This window comes from Protopterus annectens, chromosome 9.part0 (genome assembly GCF_019279795.1).
Source record: "Protopterus annectens isolate FY-2018-M chromosome 9.part0, PAN1.0, whole genome shotgun sequence".
Classification (NCBI taxonomy): domain Eukaryota; kingdom Metazoa; phylum Chordata; order Ceratodontiformes; family Protopteridae; genus Protopterus; species Protopterus annectens.
Genome location: NC_056743.1, coordinates 1753000184 through 1753024944, shown reverse-complemented (window position 1 = coordinate 1753024944; position 24761 = coordinate 1753000184). Strand labels below are relative to the sequence as shown.

General features: G+C 36.4%; 1 protein-coding gene across 8 annotated transcripts in view; it reads left to right on the top strand.

Moving 5' to 3' along the window:
* Positions 1-24761, top strand: part of DOCK6 (dedicator of cytokinesis 6) — a 2991519-nt gene that overhangs the window by 1333961 nt on the left and 1632797 nt on the right. For all 8 annotated transcript variants that reach the window (XM_044084603.1, XM_044084600.1, XM_044084599.1 and 5 more), the window contains exon 14: positions 10419-10581. In XM_044084603.1, coding sequence (XP_043940538.1) covers positions 10419-10581 — 163 coding nt within the window. The remainder of the gene's footprint in view (positions 1-10418; positions 10582-24761) is intronic.

Sequence of the window (24761 nt, the reverse complement as noted above, 5' to 3'; positions counted from 1 at the left end):
TCATTAATTATTTTAGGTATGGGTATTTTCAATCTATTGACCATAATTGACATAAATAGTTTATAATCATTATTCAGCAAAGAAATTTGTCTATTTGAGTTGCAGTGATTAGGGTCCATATTCTCTTTTAATATAGGGAAAATTGGAGAATATCTCCATTAAGGAGGAGTATTTGCTAATGTGTGAACTTCAAGAAAGGTTTTATGTAGGAGAGAGATTATAGAAGAAGGGAGCAATGTATACATTTTGATAATTAAGCCATCTATTCCAGGTGCTTTATTAGACTTATTTCCTTTAATTCCGTCTATAATTTCCTTTTGAGAAATAAGTTTTTGTGGATCTAACTTAAGTTCCTCAGGAATTCTTGTTATGTTGTGAACTTTATTCTCTACCTTCTCACATTAATTTGTACTTATTTTATCTTTATGATGCTCTGGATAATGATAATTAAAAACTTCCAGAATGACCCCTATGTCCAAGACTTTTTTCCTTTTCCCTTCATAAAAGATACTATCAATGTTATTAATTTTTGATTGTATCTTAACTTTCATAGATAGGTTATGAAAATGCTTAGGAGAGATAACATAAGAATTTAATTTCAGTTTTTCCATAGGTAAATTAGTTTTATGGGATAATATTTTATTGTATTTCTTATTTGCTTCTTCTATTTTCTTATTATTTGTAGCAATTAAGATTTTATTAGATTTAAGAGATAATATTTGATTTTGGGATTGCTGTAACTCTGAGTTATTTTTGTACCAGCTAATGGTTTTACCATATCGATAGGCCTTAAGAGAATCCCAAACCATAATTGTGTTTGCTTCAGGTTTATAATTAATCTCTAAGAAAAGCTGAAGTTCAGAAGTTATCCAAGATTTAAAGTCTTTAATTTTTGTGATATATGAAGGAATCCTTGAAGTAATAACTGATTGAATTCCAAGTGTATTGTTAACAACCGGGAATTATGATCTGAAAAGGGTATCGATATTCATCAAAGATACCCACACCTCCAGGTTGGTGGCAAAGCACGAAGCATCAGAGACTATCCATGTGCAACTAACAGTGGGTAAAACTGCCTTCCAGTTTATAGCCTGCTACAGACCACCCTCCCAAACCCAGGAACCCCACTCGGCCTTCCTGAGAACACTGGAAAATATGAAGGTCTCTCCAAACACCATTATATTGGGCGACTTCAGCTACCCAAACATAGACTGGGAGCATTACTCTAGCTCCAACACCCTAGCCCAAAGGTTCCTAGAATTTATAAACTCAAATACTATGGAACAACTTGTTACCACTCCCACAAGAGGGGAAAACATACTGGACCTGATCATCACCAACATGGGGACTCTATGCTCCAGACCAGAAGTGTATCCCTCACTGGTAAGATCATACCATAAACTAATCTCACTGGATATTCACATCCCGACCCCACCCCCTGCCCAGAAAACCACAGTGAAAAACTTCTCTAAAGCAAATTTCACACTCAAAACTGAGGTGGAATCCTTCAAAGCCCCTGGGCCTGTGGAAAATACGGCCCAGACCACAGAATCCTTTATAAACGCATTCTATGAACAACTTCAGGAATGCATGGATCATGCTATCCCAAATAAAACCAAGACCCAATCCTCCAAAGGCAGACATCCTGTCTGGTGGACCCCAGCCATAAACAAACTATACAATAGAAGGAGGAAGCTACTAAATGATAGAGCAAAATCCCAAAAAGGGAAGGCATCACTGATCAGTATTAGCAAAAAACTACGGGCACACATAAAATTTTCTAAGGCCAGCTTCGCGAGAAAAATTGCACAGGACACTAAGGATAATCACAAGGCTTTCTTTAGTTATGTTAGGAACCTGGGTGGTAATTCCCAGATATGCTCAGAATTAGTCCAAAATGACAAAAAATACACCGAACCCACAGACATTGCCAACATCCTAGCTGACAGGTTCAGCGCAAACTTCTCCCCCCCTCCCCACCAATAGGGCAAATATCTATCCCAGCAGAGTGCTGCCCCCTGACATCTCAGATGCTCAGGTAAGAGCCGCCCTCTCCAAAGCAAAAAACACAGCATCAATGGGACCAGATGGTGTCCCGGCTGCCCTACATGAACTCCAAGAAGAGCTAAACCCAAACATAAAACTACTGTTCAATCTCAGCCTTACTACAGGATATGTGCCCAAAGAGTGGCGTACAGCAACAGTGGTGCCTGTCCGTAAAGGTAGTGCCTCAACGGATCCTGGAAACTATCGTCCCATAAGCCTGACTAGCTTGGTCTGCAAAGCTATGGAAAGGATCATCATGGACCTCATAAATAAAGATATTGGGGACCTACAAACACTGGATCCTACCCAGTTCGGCTTTGTTAAGGGCAGATCCTGCCTCTTAAACCTGGTTGATTTCTTTGAAACAGTCACCAAGGCCATTGACGAGGGGAAGGTGGTCCACACAGCTTACCTGGACCTCGCAAAAGCCTTCGATACAATACCCCACTCTGGCATTATAGATAAGCTCACCAGCTTAAATATAAACCCCTGTGTCACTAGATGGATTGCAAACTGGCTCAAGGACAGAACCCACATGGTTAGAATTGCTGGAGCCATGTCAGACTCTAAACCAGTTACAAGTGGTGTCCCACAAGGCTCAGTCCTGGGACCTCTCTTGTTCGGTATATATTTCTCGGAGGTACAGGCCAACACGGAAGGACTGTGGCTGACCAAGTTCGCAGATGACTGCAAACTGGGCGCCATAATTGACTCTCCAGCCGACACAAGCATCCTCCAAAAGGGCCTCATAGAAACAGACAGCTGGTGCCAGAGCCATGGCCTCAAGCTAAATGCCAAAAAGTGTATAGTCATCCCCTTTGGCAAAAACAAAGTGCCCACAAATTACCACATAGGTGGTAATCCATTAAGTACAGAAGAAGTAATTAGGGACCTGGGGACCCAAGTTGATAGTAATCTCTCATTTGACAACCACGTGGCCAAAGTGGTTAGAAAAACATTTTATATAGCCCACCTAATCATGAAGGGATTCACATGTAGATCAGGGGTGGTCATTGTGCCTCTTTACTCATCCCTCATCAGGCCCATAATTGAGTACAATGCCCCTTTTGGGATGTACCTTACCAGACACCTGCAGCAACTGGAAAGACCCCAAAAGTACCTCACCAAGAGGATCAAAGGGCTCAAACAGATGCGATATGCTGCCCAGTTAAAGAAACTCCAGCTCTACTCAGTGGCATACCGCCTGTTCAGAGGCGATCTGTGCCTGACGTATAAAGCCATGTCCAACCCGGAATTAATGGACATGCTGCACCTCAGAAAATCCAAATCCCATCGAGCTACGTGCTCGAGAGACTTGAACCTCAGCACTGAAATAAATAGGACATGCTGGAGGGACAGATTCATAACCCAGAGGCTCCCTTCACTCTGGAATAAAATCCCAGTCCAGGTTAGGCAGAGTCCCTCATTGACTCTCTTCAAGAGGAATCTTGATGAGTGGATGGGGGATCGTAGGTTTACCCCGGGTATCACTTCTGTGTCACTGTTAGACAGAGGCACAGTATACTAACCTCAAAAAAGGGCATAGCAAAATAAATTTAAAATGGGTGGCGAAAGCCAAACACATTCTGGCTAGGCTTATAAATGCCCTAGGGCAGATAGTCTAGTATGAACCTATGAACCTATGTATTGAAAAATGCAAGATGTTAGAATAAAGATCTTGTGAGATATAAATTTTATCTATTCTAGTTTGGGTACCATGTCTGTAGTCCTGGTATGAGAACAGTAAATAATTTGGTCCCAAAGCATTAAAGGTATCTTTTAATTTAAACATTTCTGTCCATTTCTTAACTGTTTGGCTGAGGACAATAGTCTAGGAGATTTCCTATTGGTAGTTTCTGTAATATCTGTGATACAATTAAAATCACCTCCTAGTATAATATTACCTTTAGAAGTAGTTGTAATAAAGTCTAAGTATTTCTTAGCTAGTCCAACCCCTATACCCGGGAACCAGTATAAATTAATCAGGGTCCAAATTCTATTATTAAACCTAAGTATAACTAAGGCCATGATTCCATCATTATCTACATGTTTTTAAGAAAGTATTTTTCCATAGAATTGTTACTCCTCTGGTCTTATTTTTATAAGAAGATTGAGCAAGTATTGTGCATTCCTTAGGGTCCCACATAAATGTATCATTTATTTTAAAGTGTGTTTCTTGGAGAAAAACTACTTGAGCCTTGTTTAGTTTAAGATACCTTAGTAAGTTGGCTCTCTTATATGGGTTGTTTAAGCCATTAGTATTTAAGGATATCAACATTAAATCCCTATCAGACTTCTTTAAAGATATCAAATAATAAAGGAACTTTTATTAATAGAATCCTGTATGCATAATACCTTCCTGAATAGACAATAGAATATAATTTGTTGTATTTCTATTTATCTCAAGCCAAATAACTTTCCCCATGAAAGATAAAAGTAAAACAGTTGTGTCAGGCATTTCAAAACTAGAAAAACAGTTAAATAACAAAAAATTTGCATATTTCACTCTGATATATACACTTTAATACACCCTATATGTGGAATGAGATACATTCCTAGTCTAGCAAACAAAACTAAATCTGCTGGACTTCCTATCCCAACCATCAACCTTTATTGGTTCGAGCCCATGAAAACAAAGTAAAAAATGGAGAATATATTTTAAATTAAGAGAAAAATAGTAGTGATAAACAACTAATCAGATATTAGTTCCAGTTAGGTTTTAGAAATGAGTTATATACACTATTATTAGAAACATTAAACATTTATACAGTAATTACTCACTAAGGAAGCAAGAGACATATTAGGATATATATAATCTGAATTTAGTGTTTAATAGACTAAATAAATATTAGCTTTATTAACAATCTGAATGATTACCCAAATTACCTAAGCATGTCATCTGTATTAGTTCTAATAAAAACTTCAAAATGGCAGAGCAAATCAAAGAATCATTTAGCATTTATATTTACTTGCCCTCTGAATAAATCTTATCATGACAAACAAACACTAAATAAAAACTTGACGAGAACTGGGTGTTAGCACATAGTGAGTGTGTGTCATTCCCAAAAGATGTTAACATAGATTTTTAGAAATATTCCATAAGACATATTTGTCCTTAATTAACTCCTAAACTTTTGGAATAGCAGATGTTTAAATAACTGATTAAAATCAATAATAACTAACTGGCATTAGTTAAATTGACAAAAATTAGTAAAAATCATTATTTATATAAAACTTACTATGGATAACAGGTCTTAAAAGTGAATGACTCAAAGAGAAAATTAAGATAGAGATAGCTGTAAATATCTACCATAGTAATAGGGTAATACTGAAACTCATAACTTGTTTTTTGTGTTATCACAAGTCATAGATATTACTGAGCTCTTTCCATGTCATAAAGTGCTAATATACTAAAAGACATGACTTTATAATAACTGAAAACATGACATCTGATATATAAATAATATCTAGGATGCAATAAAGAAATCAACATATTAAATGCAAAGTAATTATAGTTCAATCAAAATTATTCATCCATATATTTGCTAGGATTTAGTATGGTGTTTGAATATCCTTACAGTTATTACCATTAGTCATAAGCATTTCCTGTAAATGTATAAGCCTATACTAAACATTTGCTAACTGCATAGGTAAATTATTTATAAAGATCTATTTATAAAAAACTCCAGTATATTCACTAGAAATAGTAGCTATAATTAACTGTTTGCAAGAAAAAAATAACATTTCTGTATATATTTGATCACAAAATATAATCACTATTATAAAAGGGAACCATGAATATGTTTGCAGACAGTGTAGCTCATAATTCTTGTAAAAGAAGCCTACTATGCTATGTGACGATTGGGGATAGATGGGCGAAGGCTGCCAGCCTAGTCAAAAAGAATTTGATACATAATTCTATCAACTGTATAAATAAATGTAAAATACAGGCTTGTGTTTTTAAATGTAAGAAAGCACTGTAAAATGTGAACTTCATGATTGTTGCAACATTACCATCTGCTGTAAGGAAAACCAAGCCAAATATTTCAAATGTGTCTTTTTAAGTTGAAAAGATCTTATGAATCTCTTTAATGTTTTACAAGTCGACCACAGTGCAGTTGGATGAAGGATTCATGCCCATTGTTTTAAGGCTAAAGTTTATGACCAGAATTTAGATGTGGAAGGTGCTTTATTGCTCTAGTTTCTGTTAGAATATACATGTGAAATGTCTTCTATTGTAAGTTTCTGTGCAGGTGTTAGATTGCTAAATAATGCAGTTTGTTTGCCTGGGAAAACCTAAGTGTCAAAAATGATGTAATTTGGGGAGGGACCCAGCAAACATGTTTGTTAGTAATGTTTAAGTACTTTTTCTCACAAGAGACTGAAAGCATTTTGATCTTGGATATCCAACTTACCAGCACTCTACTTTATGCTCATATGTAAGTTTTAACACTGTGATTTCTTGTAGGAATAGTTAAAGCTAGTATAGATTAATTAGGTATTTTTCTTTGAAATCATACCTGTCCTACTGTATTATGTTAAGTTTCTATGTGATCTCTGAACTCTTAGATATCTGTGTGGTGTAGTAGTTTTGTCTTGTGTTTTAATTATTTATTATTAAATATTTGTAAAACCTTCTACCTGTGGCTGCTTTGTATAGAGATAAGCTCTAGAGTACATTGCATATTTATAGAGGTTATTGTAATAGGCCACTCTAAAGTAAGCCTTGACTGTTAGTCATACTACCATTGGATAATAATATTGCACAGTAATAACTAGACACCCTTTTAAGGGCCTTTGAGTAGCTGATATTTATTAGCTGGTGGTGGCACTAATTACTACTGTATCGCTTGGGTAAAGGGGCACAGCTGGAGAACCTGTGCCAGCCTTTTTCCCAGGAGGGTCTGTGTGGTTGTATAACCTCTTCTCAAAGTGTGTGTGTGGTGTGTCAGCTACCTGGGCAGGGACATGAAGCACTGGTTGGACAGAGAGGGTACTGGAGGTTAGCTTGCCAGCTAGGCTGAGATCTGGACCCTATAGCTGTGCACTTAAGGGAAATTGTACTTTACTTTGTGTATTAGTTATCCTTTCCTCTTCTATGAAACGACCTCCCTGGTGTTAGTGGTGAGGATTGAGGCTCCTTGACTGCTGGGCCAGGGCACAGTCGTCACATGCTATATTAACCAATCAGAGACTTGACATTCACAATTAGGCTAGCATATGCACATTAGATGTAATGTAATCTGATCTGCAATCATAGAATGCATTATGTCAGGAGCTGAGTAAGAAAGCTTCACTTCTTAGATTTCAAACTGACATTTTCCTGCCCAGCACACTACACAGTACTGTTTCCTGACCTCACTTTAACTGTGTCACAAAGTCTGCTTATTTGCAGTAACAAATGCAAAGTTTAACTGTCAGATACTTCCAAACAGTAAAATAACATTCAATGCCAACGAGAGAGAAAACAGTACTTTAACATTAAACTCTACAGGAAGCATAACTTGTAACCATTTAAAAACCTTATGCCATAAAACATACAAGCATATAACTGTCAGAGAGACCCAATTTATGTCAAAAGCCGGTAAACGGCTTTTTGTTCACACAGGTACCAATATATATTCTGAAACCATCAGAAGTTATAAATATTTAAAAAGAACTAGTTAATATATACTAAATCATAGATATGCCCTGTTATCCCATGTATCCAAAACGGTTTTGATAAATAATCTAAGCAGTGACTATGCCTGTGTAATAACTCAGAAGAATAAATTAGCCGGGCAAAGAGCTATATATTATTTGAAATAAAGCATGTCATCTTAAGGTCATAAAAGCAAATATAGCTTACTGTTCAGTTATATCACTCATTAAACCAGTAATGTTATACTGATATACTAAAAGCATAAACAGTTATTTAATTTGTATATGAACAACAAAAAAAAGTTTATAAATGAAAAAGCAAAAAGAGAAAGAAAAGCAATAAGAAAAATATTGTCATGACATACCTTACTTGAAGATTTAGGAAGTATAAAACAAATTAAAGTCCAGTTGCAGTAGATGCTTTAAGAGATTTAGTGGGAACAGCAATCTTTGTTTTTTCTGTTTAACAAGTCCAAGAAGATTTATCAGTAACTCACTTCAGAGATGCAGATGCCCATTCCGTATCATCAGGTAAGGAAATAATGTTATTGTTTTTAATAAAGGCAGTGGCTTCCTCTAAGGCATTGAATGATCTCATTTCATTCTGATATGGGATTTTTATTCTGGCAGGAAAGACAAGCTGAGTTGTGATGTTATTCTGCTTCAACAGTTTTATTAATGGCCAAGCTTTTTTCCTCTGTTCCAAAACCCTGGTAGAATAGTCATTATCAAACCTAATTGGGTTTTGATTAAATTTTAATGGACTTTTCCTCCAGGCAGATTTTTAGGACCAACTCCTTGTCCAAATAAGATAGAAACTTTATGACTATTGATCTGGGAGGAGTAGAGGAGGATGCTGACACTGGCTTTCCTAAAGCTGTATGAGCCTTTTCAATACCAAAGGACAGACCCTCCTTTAAATCTAAAATCGCTGTAATCCAGGTATTCAGGAAATAAATATCTTCTCCTTCAGCTCTCTCAGGGATGCCAAAAATCCTTATTTGAACCTTCTCTCCCTGTTTTCCAGGTCATCCACTTTATTGAGAAGCCAAATGTTTTGTTTGATGAGGAAATCTTTTTGGTTTTCTTCTTCCTTCAGTCTTCCATCAAGATCATTCAGGGATGCTTCTAAGTGTGTTGTTCTGGATTGATGCTGCTGAATAAGTTCCTTGAGAGAATCTGTTTGTTTCTGACAATTTTCCGTGAGGGATTTATAAATTCTCCTTAAAATCATCCATTTTTAGTGAGAGTTCTTGTAGAGCAGATGTCACAAGCTGCATTTCGTTTTTTAAAGCCATGTCAGAATGAGAAGTCTTCGAAGTGCTTATCTCCACAAATTATATATTCTACTGTATAATTTGCCAGGAAAAAACTTTCCTAAGTTCAGCAAAGTTACTAATAAGATAGCTTATGCTTTCATCTATCAGTAGCGGTGGTGGTGCTGCGGTAGCGTTGTCACCACACAGTTAGACGTTGCACGTTCGAGTCTCAGAGCGTCTTCTGTGTGTCGACATGCGTGAATGGGCGTTCCTTCGCAGAAGGTTGTGCGTTAGGCCCGGCAAGCCAGCACATAAAACTCTACTGCCAATCATTAGCGGACCGGAGTTCCGCTGTGGCGACCCCTAACCAGGAAAAGCCAAAAGGCAGTTATGCTTTCATCTATCAATTCTAAGTATTTTTGCTAAAATAAAATAAGTTATTTCCTGTTTTTTCTATTGGTTTCATGGAGCTCTGAAAAACTGCTGCTATCAGTTGGCCATCTTGGCTCCACCACCCCCACCCTTTTACATATAATGTGTGGTGTAGTCCTTTGAAGAAGTAATCTATATCATAATGCATTGCATATCCTGATCAGCAGCAGTTGGATGTAAGATACATGGTTTCTAATGACCTGCCATGTTTGCAATAAAAGTTAACCTGTTTTACAAAACTAAAGTTGAATCATGACGTTTCTAGCGTAATGCTCAAAGCAGACAGTATATATTTCATAGCAGCTTCTGAAATTATAGTGTCTTTGAACAAGTAGAATATATTAAGGATTTGGAAATATTAATACATGAAGGCTTGCCATTTTAAAGTGCATTTCAGATAAATTAGACGGGTATGAAACAGGTTAGACTACTGTTTAAAACCATGGTTACAGTAGATCCAGTCTACCTATCACAGCTGTTTATGACACTAATAAGAATAATACCTGAATGCAGTTCTGCTTTTTGTAATTATATCCTTCAAGTTAAGTTACTTGAATATGTTCTAAGACATTTTATAAAGATGATTCTGGCATTGTTTTACTTACCATACTTGGGTTAATTCTCAAAGGTAAAAATTGCCTTACATTTAGTGCTTGCAGCTTTTAAGTATATAAAGGCATTGAGATTTAAGAGACCCTTCAGCAAAGATGCTTCTTACATTAAGTTATACAAAAAATAGGGACTCTTACATAACTAGTACCAGAGTCATGGAAAAATATTATGATTCATGATAAAATTGGCCAAAGTATTTACAAGTTTAAACACAAACTTGATAGCTGTATAGGAAATATGAAATATAACTATAATATTTGTTAGTCTGTGTTTTACATGACTTTTAGATCTGCACACTGGAATTATGTGTATGAACTATAAAAGGTTATGTTTCTGTTTCAGAATTTTAGTTGATTACCAAGGCTTCCTCTTATGCTGGACTCAAAATTGTAGCATTTACCTCTTTGTTTCATTGCTCTTCTCTCACAGCACAGTTGAAGATAGACATCTCTCCAGCTCCTGAAAGTCCGCACTACTGTTTGTCTCCTGAGCTTCTTCATGTTAAACCATATCCTGATCCACGAGTGAGACCCACAAAAGAAGTTTTGGAGTTCCCTTCAAGAGAGGTTTATGTTCCATATACAACATATAGGTAGGTTGAGAACTGGTTTCTAAATGTGAGAAAATATTATCGCCTGTCTTTTTTTACATGTTGTACATTATTTGCTACACAAGTACAGGCAGTCCCCGGTTAAGGACAGGATCTGTTTTTAGTATGTCCTTAAGTCAAATTTGTATGTTAAGTCGAAACACGTATGTATGGTTCTTGTCAAATGTCACTTATTCAAATGTTTGCCTCAGTCTAGTATTTATTTTACTTTTCTTTGCATGTAAAACACTTTAGAAAAACTTCCAAATAAAAAAAAGAATCTTAAACATAATACTGTAGCTATGCTTCCTTACTTCCTATGAGCTATGCTTCCTTTCTTCCTATCAACATAGCTGGTTTAAGGCATCTTTTTATTAAATGCAGTGTTTGAGGACTTTTTTTCGCACACACACACACACACACACACACACACACACACACACACACACACCATATCTCTCAACTGTACAGATTTTCTCAGAATGTCCAGATTTTTTGCGTTATATTTTTGGTCCAGTTTTCATAACATTTTGGTTGTTTAGCAAAAGAAGTGGCAAATCATTAAAGACTGAAGTTAGAAAATAATGACAGACATTTGAGTTTCAGAATTCATACCCTTCAGAAAATTGTCCCACTTTTATTTATGGCTTTGGCCAATTTTCTTGCTGTAAGAGGTTTAGAGGTATCACACACACACACACACACACACACACACACACACACACACACACACACACACACACACAAACAAGTCATTTAAAATATGCTCCTTTTATGAGCCTTTGTCACCTGTTAATTTTAGGCTTATCCAGATTCTTTGAGCTAAGAGGAGAGGTGCACAAACCCTTACCTCTCCACTGTCCAGATATTGCCTGATATTTTGGTCTGTTTCTCATAAAATTGTGGTTTTCTGGCAATCATTGAGGGTTGTAGTCAGAAAATAATAGCAGTCATTTGAGTTTCAGACTTAATACAGGAAAATTCATGGTAATGCAAAACCTGCCGCTCTAACTACTTTCTAAGTTTGTAAGAGAAATGTTTAAAATATGCCCCTATATTTGGGGCTTTGTCCAGATTTCTTGCTGTAAGAGGTTGCGAGATATGGGTGGAATATCAAATCCTCTGACACACACACACACACACACACACACACACACACACACACACACACACACACATACACACACACTTAACCCTACTTTACCTATTCCATAACTAACCTCCTCCCCTTGTGCAACCAACCACCTCTTAACTGTTGCCAGGGGATCGCTCGCTTGCTCTCACTTTTCAGTCTGTCTCACTCACACAGTCTCTTCTTCATTCATACATGCATTCTCACACATCGCTCTCACTCTTCCGATCTCTCACACAGTCATTTCCTCACTCATACATGCATTAACTCACACTTTGCTCTCACTTTCTCCCAATCTCTCAATCACACAGATTTGGGCAACTTTAAGGATTTTTTTTTTCCACGTTATTTCCGACATTGCAGCAGACCATTCGTATCTATGGATTGTCCACATGTCAGATGTCTGTAACCTGGGGACAGCCTGTAACCAGTACACAAATATACATGGAAGTTTATTCAGCAGGATCCCAGTTTGAGCTTCTGTATGTTAAACACTGTCCTTGAGGCATGGCGAAGATGGCAGAGTGAGACCAGAAACTGTCAAAAGCTCTGTAACAGTATTTTATATTTCTAATGATTAATTTATCAAAATTGACCCTTTACAGATTTCTAAAGTAATACATTTTATTTGTAAAGTGAAGAAAGGTTCTATAGCATTGTTTTACTGAAAAATCAAAAAATTCCTGTCAGAAACGTCATTTGAAAATAAAAGCAACAGAGACTATAAAATGAGCTATTTGAAAAACGATACACAGGATTCTTTGAAGAAAGAAACACAGGCACTGATAACAAGTATGTAGGCCATCATGATTAGGCAAATGAATTAAAAATGGACACTTTTAAACAAGAATGGAAAAATCAAGTATATATATATATATATATATATATATATATATATATATATATATATATATATGTGTGTGTGTGTGTGTGTGTTGAGTGGCATGATAAAACAACAAGGCTGACGAATAATCTGTAAGGAAGATTCACTTAATGACATCAAGGGAAAGATATCTGTAGGTGAATCACACACAGATTTTTTACTAAAAACAAAACAAATGGTTTATTGAAAAAAATAGATGGTATGGTGAATAGACTGAGAAAAAATAATATAGAAATCTATGGGATACTTGGAAAAACCAGGAGAATGTATGATTAATTATTTTAACTTGGTTGTACAAAAACTTTAACGTAACATGATCCTTTTCATTTGAAATTGAAAGAGCTAATAGTTCTTTGGCTTAAATATATCACCATGGACAGTTAATTGTGAAGGTTATCTAGTATGAAGAAACAACAAATCTTAAAAGCTGCATAGTCAAGTCTTGCAATAAAAATAGGTGAAAATATACTTCATTTTGACAATGACTACTCCACAAAAGTAATGAGTAAAAGAAAAGCCTGTCTGCCTTTAATCAGAGAACTAAAAAAGACATTAAGATCAACTTGCTTTTTCCTAAAAGTCTCAAATACATTTGCCAGGTGGAATAAAAATATTTCTCAGTTTAGAAGAAGCAACTGAACTTGTAGAATAGAAGATCCTTAACATAGTAGACGGCATGGACTGGAATGCTACATCCCTGAGGAGGCAAACTAAAGTTAATATCTGGAAATCAAGCAATAAGTTTAAAAGATTAAAAAAATAAATAGCTATTGTCTGATTGTTTGTTAGAATAAATCAGCAGTTTTCACAAATAAGCAGATGTAGAAGTAAGGGATGTGCTAAATATACACATCCACCATTTGAAATACCTGATGACGTATTCTGTAAGTATAACATTTTCTTTCTTATTCTTGTAAACCTCCTTATATTATGTAGTTTTAGATGTAAACCACTGTGCTTCATCTGCCTCCAGACCTTCTGGTGAATTTGTAAAAATGATTTAATGTAAAGGCTAATCTTAGCTGGGTTGGTATTGAAGCTGTGGAGCTATAGGTTACTTTTCTGTTTGTTTGTTTATTGTACATTTGGTTACAGGGAAAGTCCATCTGGACATGAGTTCTTTTTCAGCGGAGGCCCGGGGAGAAAAGCTCCACATGTAACACAGATTAATAAAGTATAGTTTCACAGGAACAGAAGAATAACACTGTGCATTTTACATCAAATATAACTAGGATAATAACACTTTAAACTGTACATCAACTAAACGTAGGATGAAAAATGATACACTATGCAGGTATAAAGATGAAACATCTTAAACTGTTGATGTAACATTAACATGCTGACAATTACCTGTATATAGCTTGTTTTTTTATTTATAAGAATGTTTTTAAAGTATGATTTCAGGTCAGATAAAAATTAATGTTCTTGTTATAATCCTGGAAAATTAGCAGCAAGCATCACACCAGTGCATAATATTTGGCTACAAAAGGATGAAAAATGATACACTATGCTGGTATAAAGATGAAACATCTTAAACTGTTGATGCAACATTGACATGCTGACAATTACCTGTATATAGCTTGTTTTTTATTTACAAGAATGTTTTTAAAGTATGATTTTAGGTCAGATAAAAATTAATGTTCTTGTTATAATCCTCGAAAATTAGCAGCAAGCATCACACCAGTGCATAATATTTGGATACAAAATGTGAAATGATTCTAAACTAAATTCTAGACTAGACTAAACATTCATTTAAGTAGGCTCACAACAGATGGCAACACATTTTTCAAAGAAATCGCATTTCTAAGATCATTGTTTCTTCACAGAGGATATGGTGCAGAATGGATCCAAACGATAGAACAGGAAGTAATATCTTTAAGGCAAGGTATAGCTAAACCTATTCTTTTATCTGGGGACATTTGTACAAGTTCAGTTTCTAAGAATTGTGTAGTTAACAATAGTTACAACATTGCTTTTCCTTTACCTATAGTCAATGAAATGTGGTTTATTAAAGATATAATAGAAAACAATTGGAAAGTGTTGTTAGGTAACAAGGAACTGGCTGCCATTATAGGTGTCAAACCTAAATTTACCTATAAAAAAGGTAGTCAATTTAAAGTCCATGTTAGAAGCTGACAGTACCAAACATTATGACATTAGTAGAACAGTTAGCACCAAAAGGGGCACGTATGCCTGCAAAAATTGCAAACAATGTAGATTCATTAGTAACAGTTCTTGTGTATTTGTCAAGTCTTAATTACACTATTTGGGCCAAAGGATATTTCAACTGTAATACGGATTTTGCTGTGTGTCTTGTGACCATTATTACATAGGCAAAACAAAAAGGGTTTTGAAGCGAAGGATTTATGAACACAACCTAGCTATTAAAAATAAAGACAAGTTCAATTCTTAGGCAAAACACGTGGCAGTATGTACACATTTCAAGAAATTTGAATTTTCAGTGTTAGGAAAGGTCAACAACATTGAGTTTGGTGGGGATTTAAATAACGTTTTGGAATGTAAAGAACATTATAGCAACTTATTTTGGCTGCTGACAAGTTACCAGGACTCAACGAGTCCATTAATTTAAAATGTTTTTTGTTGAATAGATAGTTTTGTTGGTTGGATTACATGTGCATTTTTTAATGCATGTGGTCACTAGCATTTGAAGAAATGTGTTTATTATTTATTTATAACCATTTTTATATGTTTTATCATTATATATACATATATGTTTTTATTCTATTAGATCAGAAAGTGTCATTAATTTGACAAGAATACATATAGAGTAAGATATAGATCATTATATAAATAAATATAATTATATAATTTTATATTTGTTTAAGTATTTCTAAATACACACATGCTTAATTGTTGATGTCATTTCCTGTAGTGTTTAGTATTTAAGGGAGCTTGGGTAATAGCTTATGTTTGTTTTCTGAAGAAGTTCACGTATTAAATTTAGTGAATGAAAGCGCTAAAAACACTTGTGTTTTCATTTTCTGTTCCTTTGGATATACTACCGGATTTGTTTGAACAATTTTGTTGACTTTTGCCGTTTTTTTTTTTCATTTTGATTCTAAACTAAGATGACACTTGTATTAGATATGTGGAACTGTTGCATTCCACAGTATTCCAATCATTAAATGGATTGGATAAGTTTTTATGAGTCTGTAGTAAAGTAGAAAAAAAAAAAAGATGTAAAAGACAAGTCAGTAGTCTGGTATTAGAGGTCATCCATATGCTGATATTCATCAAGTTAGTACCATGTTGCATTAGTCTGAAGGGACATGAACTATAATCAGTAAGCATCAAACACAGATAGTGGAGAGTGGGGAGGGACCAGGAACTTTAAATAAACACACAGATTAACTGTTTACAACCTAATCTGAGATCAGGAATTAAGTAGTGACCACATCAATTTGCTTTCACTGTATTGCATAGCACAGCAGTTTGACCAGTGGCTGCACACATTTTACTGTAGTCTGCTGTATTAGATTTACATTCTAGGTACTTTGTTCTATGTTAGTGTCCTTTTAAGCACAATTTCCATTACAGAGATCAATACAGGATTTTACTATTGAATTATTTTTCTGCCCTCTAATAGTTGTCATTTTCATTTCATGTTCAGTCTTTGTAATCATCCTTTTCACCTCTTTTATTGATGGTATGTTTTGGGGGTTCCATCTTTCTTAGCCACTCAACACGAAAGATAGCAATACTTTAACTGCTTTAGTCCATGTTATTTGACACCAACTCATCAGTCTCTGTATTGTGGCTGAATTCTCTTCCAAGTATAAAAGCATATTATTCAAGTAAATTTCGTACTGAAGCACTACTGTACATTCACAGAATGTATGCTGTTAAGAATCTCTTTCTGAAACATATCTTCAACATATGCATCTTGTCTGTGCATACATTCTTCCCGAAAGTGGTATTTCTTTGTTGTTATAAATTCCAGACCATAGCATTGCAACTTAATATTTCTAAACTGCTCATTTACCCCGTGAGAGAATGCATGAATACACACACACACACACACACACACACAGATATATATATATATATATATATATATATATATATATATATATATATATATATATATACACACATACATATACACAAAGACAGTGTGCCCCTAAACCTAAGCCCCTAAGGCAAACAGCTTGCCCAATATACTAATCATATGTGACTCGATAGTGAGGCACACTGATGTCCCACTCACTAGGTTGAATAAGTAGAAGGTAACAGTCAGCTGTCTAGCAGGTGCCAGAATCCAACACATAACACACGCACTCAGATCACTCCACAAGTACAAGTATGACTCTGTCAGTGTCCATCTGAGTGAATCATCTGAGACGCACCACCCCGGACTACATGAAAAGAGACATGGAGGAGCTCTCGGATTATGTGGCCCAGGCAGGTATAACCCTAGCCCTGTGCAGCATCCTACCATCGCCCAGAATGATCCCGCAGTACAAGCAAAAAATGATTGACTTCAACAATTGGCTAAGTTTTTGTGTCATTCTAAGGAGATCCAGTATCTGTCTGCTTGGGATGACATGATTGACAGACCTCATTGCTTTGCCAGAGATGGCCTGCATCTGTCACCCCTGGGTTTCCCCGATACTGGCTAAGACTCTTGCCACCCCTATAGTGCCTTTTTTGGGCAATGTTCCAAAGACCAAATTACCACCGTAACAGCTATAAATAAATGCAATCTGAGGGTCATGCTGCTCAAAGCTAGGGGTCTAAATCTCAAACTGCACTTGCTTGAAGCACTCCTCAAAGTGGAGAACATCGACATTTGTGCTGTAACGGAGACCTGGTTTAAAGCAGCAGAAAGCACCCCTGTGCTAGCAGGCTATAACTCATTCCACATCTTTTAGCCCCACAGCATGGACCGAAGTTCCAAAGGCAGTGGTGTCTCCATATTCATAATGGATATGCACAACTTCAGACTAGTAGCCCAGCACAATGCATCTGAGATACTTCAGGTACAATTAACATTGGGTAAGACGGTGATTAAGGTCATAGCCTGCTATAGGTCCCCAGCCATGTCCCAAGACTCTCACCTCACATTCTTAAACAACCTGGAAACTGTTAGGGTCCAACCCAGCACTCTCATACTAGGTGACTTCAACTACCCCTCCATCAACTGGGAGAACTCATGCACGAAAACACTGTCCCAACGCTTCCTGGAATTCATCAATTCCAATGTCCTGGACCAGCTCATTCTTACCCCCACTAGAGGAGGCAATATCCTTGACCTGGTTATTACTAATATGAGCAACCGCTGCTCTACACCAATAGTTAGTTCCTCCCTGGTTAGATCCAACCACAGACTAATCACCATGGAAATCTGCATCTCACCCACACCCCCGCAAAGGTAGCCACCATGAAAAACATCTCCAAAGCTGACTTTGGGCTCCTAAAAACAGAGGTGGCTAACTTCATAGCAGAAAAAATGTCCCCTGCGCGTAGGGAGTTGCACGGCAACAGGAAATATCAAATAAAGAAAATAAGCCAGCAACTGGTGGAAATTACGGTTTGGTAGTTTATTAAGCTACCAAAGGTGCATATAACTCACAAACATACCGGTTTCGGCCCAAATACAATATGGCCTTCTTCAGTGTGTAAATTTAGAGTTCACTATGCAATTTTTAAATACACATCAGAAAACTCTGATTGGTTGAAAGTAACAAGCTCATGAATATTAATCAATTGCAAACATACATACAAAAATCAATAACAAGTATGTTAATCAAGTAAAACATATCAAAATGTCATATCAAAACAGAATAATTATGTATGTAATGTATGCAATATGATGTAATATAGTATGTTAGATCAAATATGTTTATAAATATTCACCCATTTCTTAACCTTTGTGACCATTAAACAAACAATTCAAACATTTTTTAAGCTTGGAATTTATGTGCCAAACATTCAATATAATTCCTTTCACTTTCATGTTATAATTTAAAAAACCATTATTGTTCTGTATATGACGTGGTTATAAGTGCAATCAGCACTATTAATATATTGCCATTATTGTCATATCATCACTAGAAATATATACAGGACGTGGTTTTATATATATACACATATATATTTTTTTTTTTTTTGAATCAGAGGATTTATTATGGATCTAAATAAAATACTTTCAGATTTATCAGCGGACAAGGATGATCTTGCACCATTTGGTATTGGCAAGAATTTGGTGAACCCTGATAATGTTAACTCTTTAAATCCAAAACAAAAATGTGAAAAACAATTTGCTGATCTTAATAAAAATATGAAAAATCTAAGATCCTGTGTTTGGCATCATAAACTACTAAAAGCTTATTTGACTAAAGGTATTTGTCCAAGGGGTCTCAGGGTTAAAATTCAACCACTGGTGGCAGACCCAGATGATAGTCTCATTAATGAATGGTCTTCCATTCAGCAGGAATGCTCCATGAAGTTTGTAAGTGCATTATCAGATTATTATACTAGAATTATTGATAAAGAAACCAGTCAAGTGTTAAAAAATATTGAGGAATGCAATGGTTACCAACAGGAACCCTTCTTTCCAGATTTACTATCAAAACTCAGCATTGAACTATTAAATTTTGATAACATTTTGAAGGAAAGAAAGGTTAAAAAGACACTACTGATTATGAGAAGGGCCAACCTTTTAAAAATGTAAGACATGTCAGATTTCAGGAGGGACAAAATAAAAATAAATATACACCTAATCCAAAAGGACTTAAGGGACGAGCAAGTAACAATGAATCAACCGACTATGACAACTCATCAGGCACAGATACGGAGACACAGTCCACCATTGATTCCCCCACTCCCAAAAGGAAAAACTATATATCCCCTTTAGGGCACATGGAGGAGGAGGGAGGGAGGAAGCACAAGAAAATTACAAGCTTACAAAATCTGATGGAAATACTGACCAACAAATAAATAATGTACACAATATTTCAAATACTGTACTTACAGATGGCCAAATTTCTTTGTTAAATAAAGGGTTATCTTTCATTCCAGGCTTTTTTGTGTCTGAGGATAACTTTACACAAGATTTATTTTCATTTTGTAGACTAATCAATTTAAAATTATTTTTTCAGGATAGTAAAAATGTTGAACAGCCACAGACAGAATCATTTAAATATCATGCTTCATTGTTTACACCACCTATGCATCCGACTGTGAATCTATTTTTACATAGTGTACTTCATGAATTACATTTGCAGTATAATCACTGTTTACCAATGGCTAATAACATTACTGATGCTGAAAGGTCTTGTTTGGAACAACTAGTAAAGAATAAGGATCTGGTCATTATCAATGCAGATAAGGGAGGAGCAGTGGTGGTGTTAGATTGGATTCAGTATAGCACATAAACAATTAGATGATGTGCGATATTATACAAAAATGCCACTGGACCCTACTCCTGTATTTAAAAAAGAAATAGATGATTTTTTACATTTTGCTTATGACAATGATATTATATCAATGAAAACATTAAATCATTTAACTATCTCTGACCCCATCAAACCATACATCTATTTTCTACCAAAAATACACAAAGACCTCTTGCATCCACCTGGGAGGCCCATTGTATCGGGAATCGGTTCATTGACTGAGCCATTATCTGACTTTCTAACCATGTATTTGAAGCCTTTATTAAAACTGGTAAGGTCAAGAATACAGGATACTACTGAATTCTTGGGTATTATCAATGATATGCAGTTAGATCCAGATTGGATACTTTGCACATTAGATGTATGCTCCTTATACACCAACATCCCACATTGGGCAGGACTAGATGCAATAGAATTTTGGCTCAAACGATCAAATATGTACCAACCAGGATTTAATACTCTACTATTGAACCTAACTGAGCATGTGTTGACCAAAATGTCTTTTCTATAATGATGAATGCTTTTGCAGATCAGAGGAACAGCAATGGGGCTTCATTTGCCCCTATTTATGCTGATCTATTCATGGCTTATATGGAAGAAATTATGATATATGATGACACTCACAATTGGTTTATACCTGACATTGACATCTGGCGAAGATATTTGGATGATTGCTGGATGGTATGGAGATCAGATGTTTCATCTCTTCAAGAATTTATGGATTATTTGAATGATAATAAGTGGGGGATACAATTTACCATTACATATGATCAAAAATCTATAACATTTTTGGACATTTTGATCACAAGAAATATGGATAATACTTTAAAAACAGAAGTATTCAGAAAATTCCCCCAATACAACACTATACTCCATGCCTCCAGCTTTCATCCAAAACATATCGCCAGAAATATTCCCAAGTCTCAATTTATCAGAATCAGACGTAATTGTTCTGACAATATGAGTTTTGGTCACCATGCTCAGGATTTGTGTAATAGATTTCAGGATAGGGGTTATGAATCAGGATATGTTACAATGGCATATAGGCATGCCTCAGGTTTAAATAGATCAGATCTTTTGAAATATAATAAGAAACCAGTCAAGACCAACACAGTGCGTTTCACAACCACATACGGGAGAAACACTAAGAATTTCATTCAGATTATAAGGGATAATTGGAACATATTAGATGCAGATGCTAAAATCAAGACCATCATCCCCAACAAATGTTCATTCTCCTTTCGTAAAGGAAAGAACTTGGCAGGGTATTTTAATCATTACAAGCATCACTTTGAATCCTCCTTAACACAGGCTTATCAAACAACTATTTTGGGGGACAAACTCATTGGCTCTTTTCCTTGTGGTCACTGTGTGAACTGTAAACATATGATTAAAACCAAGGAATTCACAAGTAGAAATAGTAGCAAAGTGTTTGATATTCAATTTTTTGCCAATTGCAACACTGATTGGGCCATCTATATGGCCAGCTGCACCTGCCACTCATTTTATGTTGGGCAAACTTCTCGATCAGTGAAATTCCGGGTGTCCGAACATTTGAGTGACATTAGATGTAAAAAATTATCCAACGCATTATACAAACATACACTTGTACATAATAATGCCAAATTTCATTTCACAGTTATTGACAAAATTATTGGTGATAGAACCAATAAATGTGGTTGGCATAGAAAACTGGACATGAAAGAAAAGAAATGGATTACCAAACTTGGTGCACTATTTAGTCCAGGTTTGAATGAATATTTATAAACATATTTGATCTAACATACTATATTACATCATATTGCATACATTACATACATAATTATTCTGTTTTGATATGACATTTTGATATGTTTTACTTGATTAACATACTTGTTATTGATTTTTGTATGTATGTTTGCAATTGATTAATATTCATGAGCTTGTTACTTTCAACCAATCAGAGTTTTCTGATGTGTATTTATAAATTGCATAGTGAACTCTAAATTTACACACTGAAGAAGGCCATATTGTATTTATGTTTGTGAGTTATATGCACCTTTGGTAGCTTAATAAACTACCAAACCGTAATTTCCACCAGTTGCTGGCTTATTTTCTTTATTTAACTTCATAGCACCCATGTCAATGGAAAATAGATGCATGACTGCCGAATCGCACACTAATACACTGTGCGAACACTTATATAAATGCATGGAACTAGCCATACCCAACAGAACCAAGTCGCTGTCTTCCAAAAAAAGGGAAGCCAGTCTGGTGGTCCCGTGACATTAATAAACTCTACAACAGAAGGAAGAAACTGTTGCAGAAAAAGGTGAAGTCCCAAGACTGGAAAAATTCCCTTATTAGCATCAACAAAAAGTTGAGATCCCTCATCAAAACCTCTAAAGCCAGCTATATAGGCAGAATTGCGGCAGACATTAAAAACAACCACAAAGCCTTCTGTAGTTATATCAAGAATCTCCACAGCAATACCCAAGTTTGCACTGAGTTACTGCACAATGGTACCTCCTATACTGAGCCAACAAATATTGATAACATACTGGCCGACAGATTCAGTACCAACACTAGCCCCCCCCCCCCCCCCCCCAAGGACCAATCCCAATACCAGACGAATGCCAGGCACTTGGCATTACTGCAGCACAGGTTAAAGCTGCATTGTCCAAGGCCAAGAATACAGATTCCGTGGGACCTGACAATATCTCTGGATATGTTCTACATAAACTACAAAGTGAACTGGCACCACATCTGTGTGCCCTGTTCAGTCACAGCATCACCTCAGGCTTTGTTCCTACCGAATGGTGCACTGCTACAGTCATCCCTCTCCATAAAGGGGGAGTGACTACAGACCCGGGGAATTATCGCCCCATTAGCCTGATGAGTCAGATATGTAAGACTATGGAGCGCATCATCATGGACCTAATTAACAAGGATATAGGGAATCTCCAAACTCTAGATCCCACGCAATTTGGTTTTGTGAAAGGTAGATCATGCCTGCTCAACCTGGTTGACTTCTTTGAGTCGGTCACCAGAGCTGCTGTGGATGAGGGCAAGGCAGTTCATACAGCATACAGCCTACCTCGATCTGGCCATGGCCTTTGATACCATTCCCCACTCAGGAATTATTGATAAACTCACCAAACTAGACATCAACCCCTATATCACTAGATGGGTTGCAAATTGGCTCACAGATAGTCTGCTACTTTCACACTGTGGATTCTAAGTCAGACTGCTGACCAGTCACTAGTGAAGTCCCACAGGGATCAGTCCTGGGTCCTCTCCTGTTTGGCATCTACTTCTCAGAAGTCCAGGGCAACATGGAGGGACTCTGGCTGACCACATTTGCAGATGGGTCAAGCAAGCTGGAAGCCATTATTAACTCCCCAAGTGATGTAGACATCCTACAGAAAGGCCCTCACTGAGACGACCAGTGACTGGTGTCGAAACCATGGCCTTAAGTTTAATGCCAAAAACTGCATTATCATCCCCTTTGGGAAAAAGTCAGTTCCCACTAATTACCACATCGATGGGAGCCTACTGAACACTGAAGATGTTATAAGAGATCTGGGGACACAAGTTGACAGCAACCTCTCCTTTGACCACCACATTGCCACTGTGGTCAGAAAGTCCTTCTGTGTGGCACATCTCATTACCAAGGGTTTTGCATTCAGGAAGAAAGAGGTCATCATTTCTCTCTCTACTCTTCCTTCATTAGGCCAATCATTGAGTATAATGCCCCATTTGGCATGTACTTCACTAGACACATGCAACAGCTGGAAAGGCCATAAAAGTACCTCACGAAGAGGACCCTAGGCCTTAAACATATGTCCTACACGGACAGACTCAAAAAGACTCCAGCTGTTCTCTGTCTCATATCATCTACTAAGAGGCAATCTCTGCTTGACTTACAAAGCCATGTCTGACCCAGCTCTGTTAGAAATGCTACATCTAAAGAAATCCCAATCCCTCCACACCACACACTCCAGAAACCTCAACCTCATTACCACAATCTACAGAACATACTGGAGGGATAGCTTCATAACCCAGAGACTGCCCATGCTATGGAATAGATTTCCTGTACATGTGAAGCAGAGCACCTCACTGGCCCTCTTCAAGGGAAATCTTGATGAGTGGATGGGAAGTAGAAAGTTCACCCTGGGGATCACTGGTAGAGGCACTGGGAACTAAAGTCGGCTGGCACGATGCCAGGGCACTTCTATTGGCTAGGTTTGTAAAGGCTACAGGGCCATTAGCCTAGTACACACCTATGAGAGTATGTAATCAGTATCACATGGGGGTGTACTGCATGAAAGCGACTGGAATTTATATGTAATGTACTGCTTAACTTAGGGTAGACCACATTTAGGTAAATGGTATAACATGAGCTACATTTTACTGTTATCAGTGGATCATTGTAATATATAATCAGATCCCCCATTTACAAGCTCTAGTCTCTACTGAATGGAAATCTTTTTCATAATTCTGCTTAGACAACATTGTGTTTTTGAATTCTGGGGTTACACCACATTTTGAGGAAGTGTTCATCTGCAGTGACATTGAAATTCTGTATGCATACCGCAGTATTTTGAGTGGCTCTCAACACAAAACAAAACTACTTTTAGCTATCCAAGCATTAGAGAAGTTAAAACCGCAAGAACCTTACACCTTGGGAAAATTATGGGTTATAGTGAATAGATCATTTTTTTTCAAGAACTTCCTGCATTCTGTTTTATAAAATTAAATTATCTTTTGA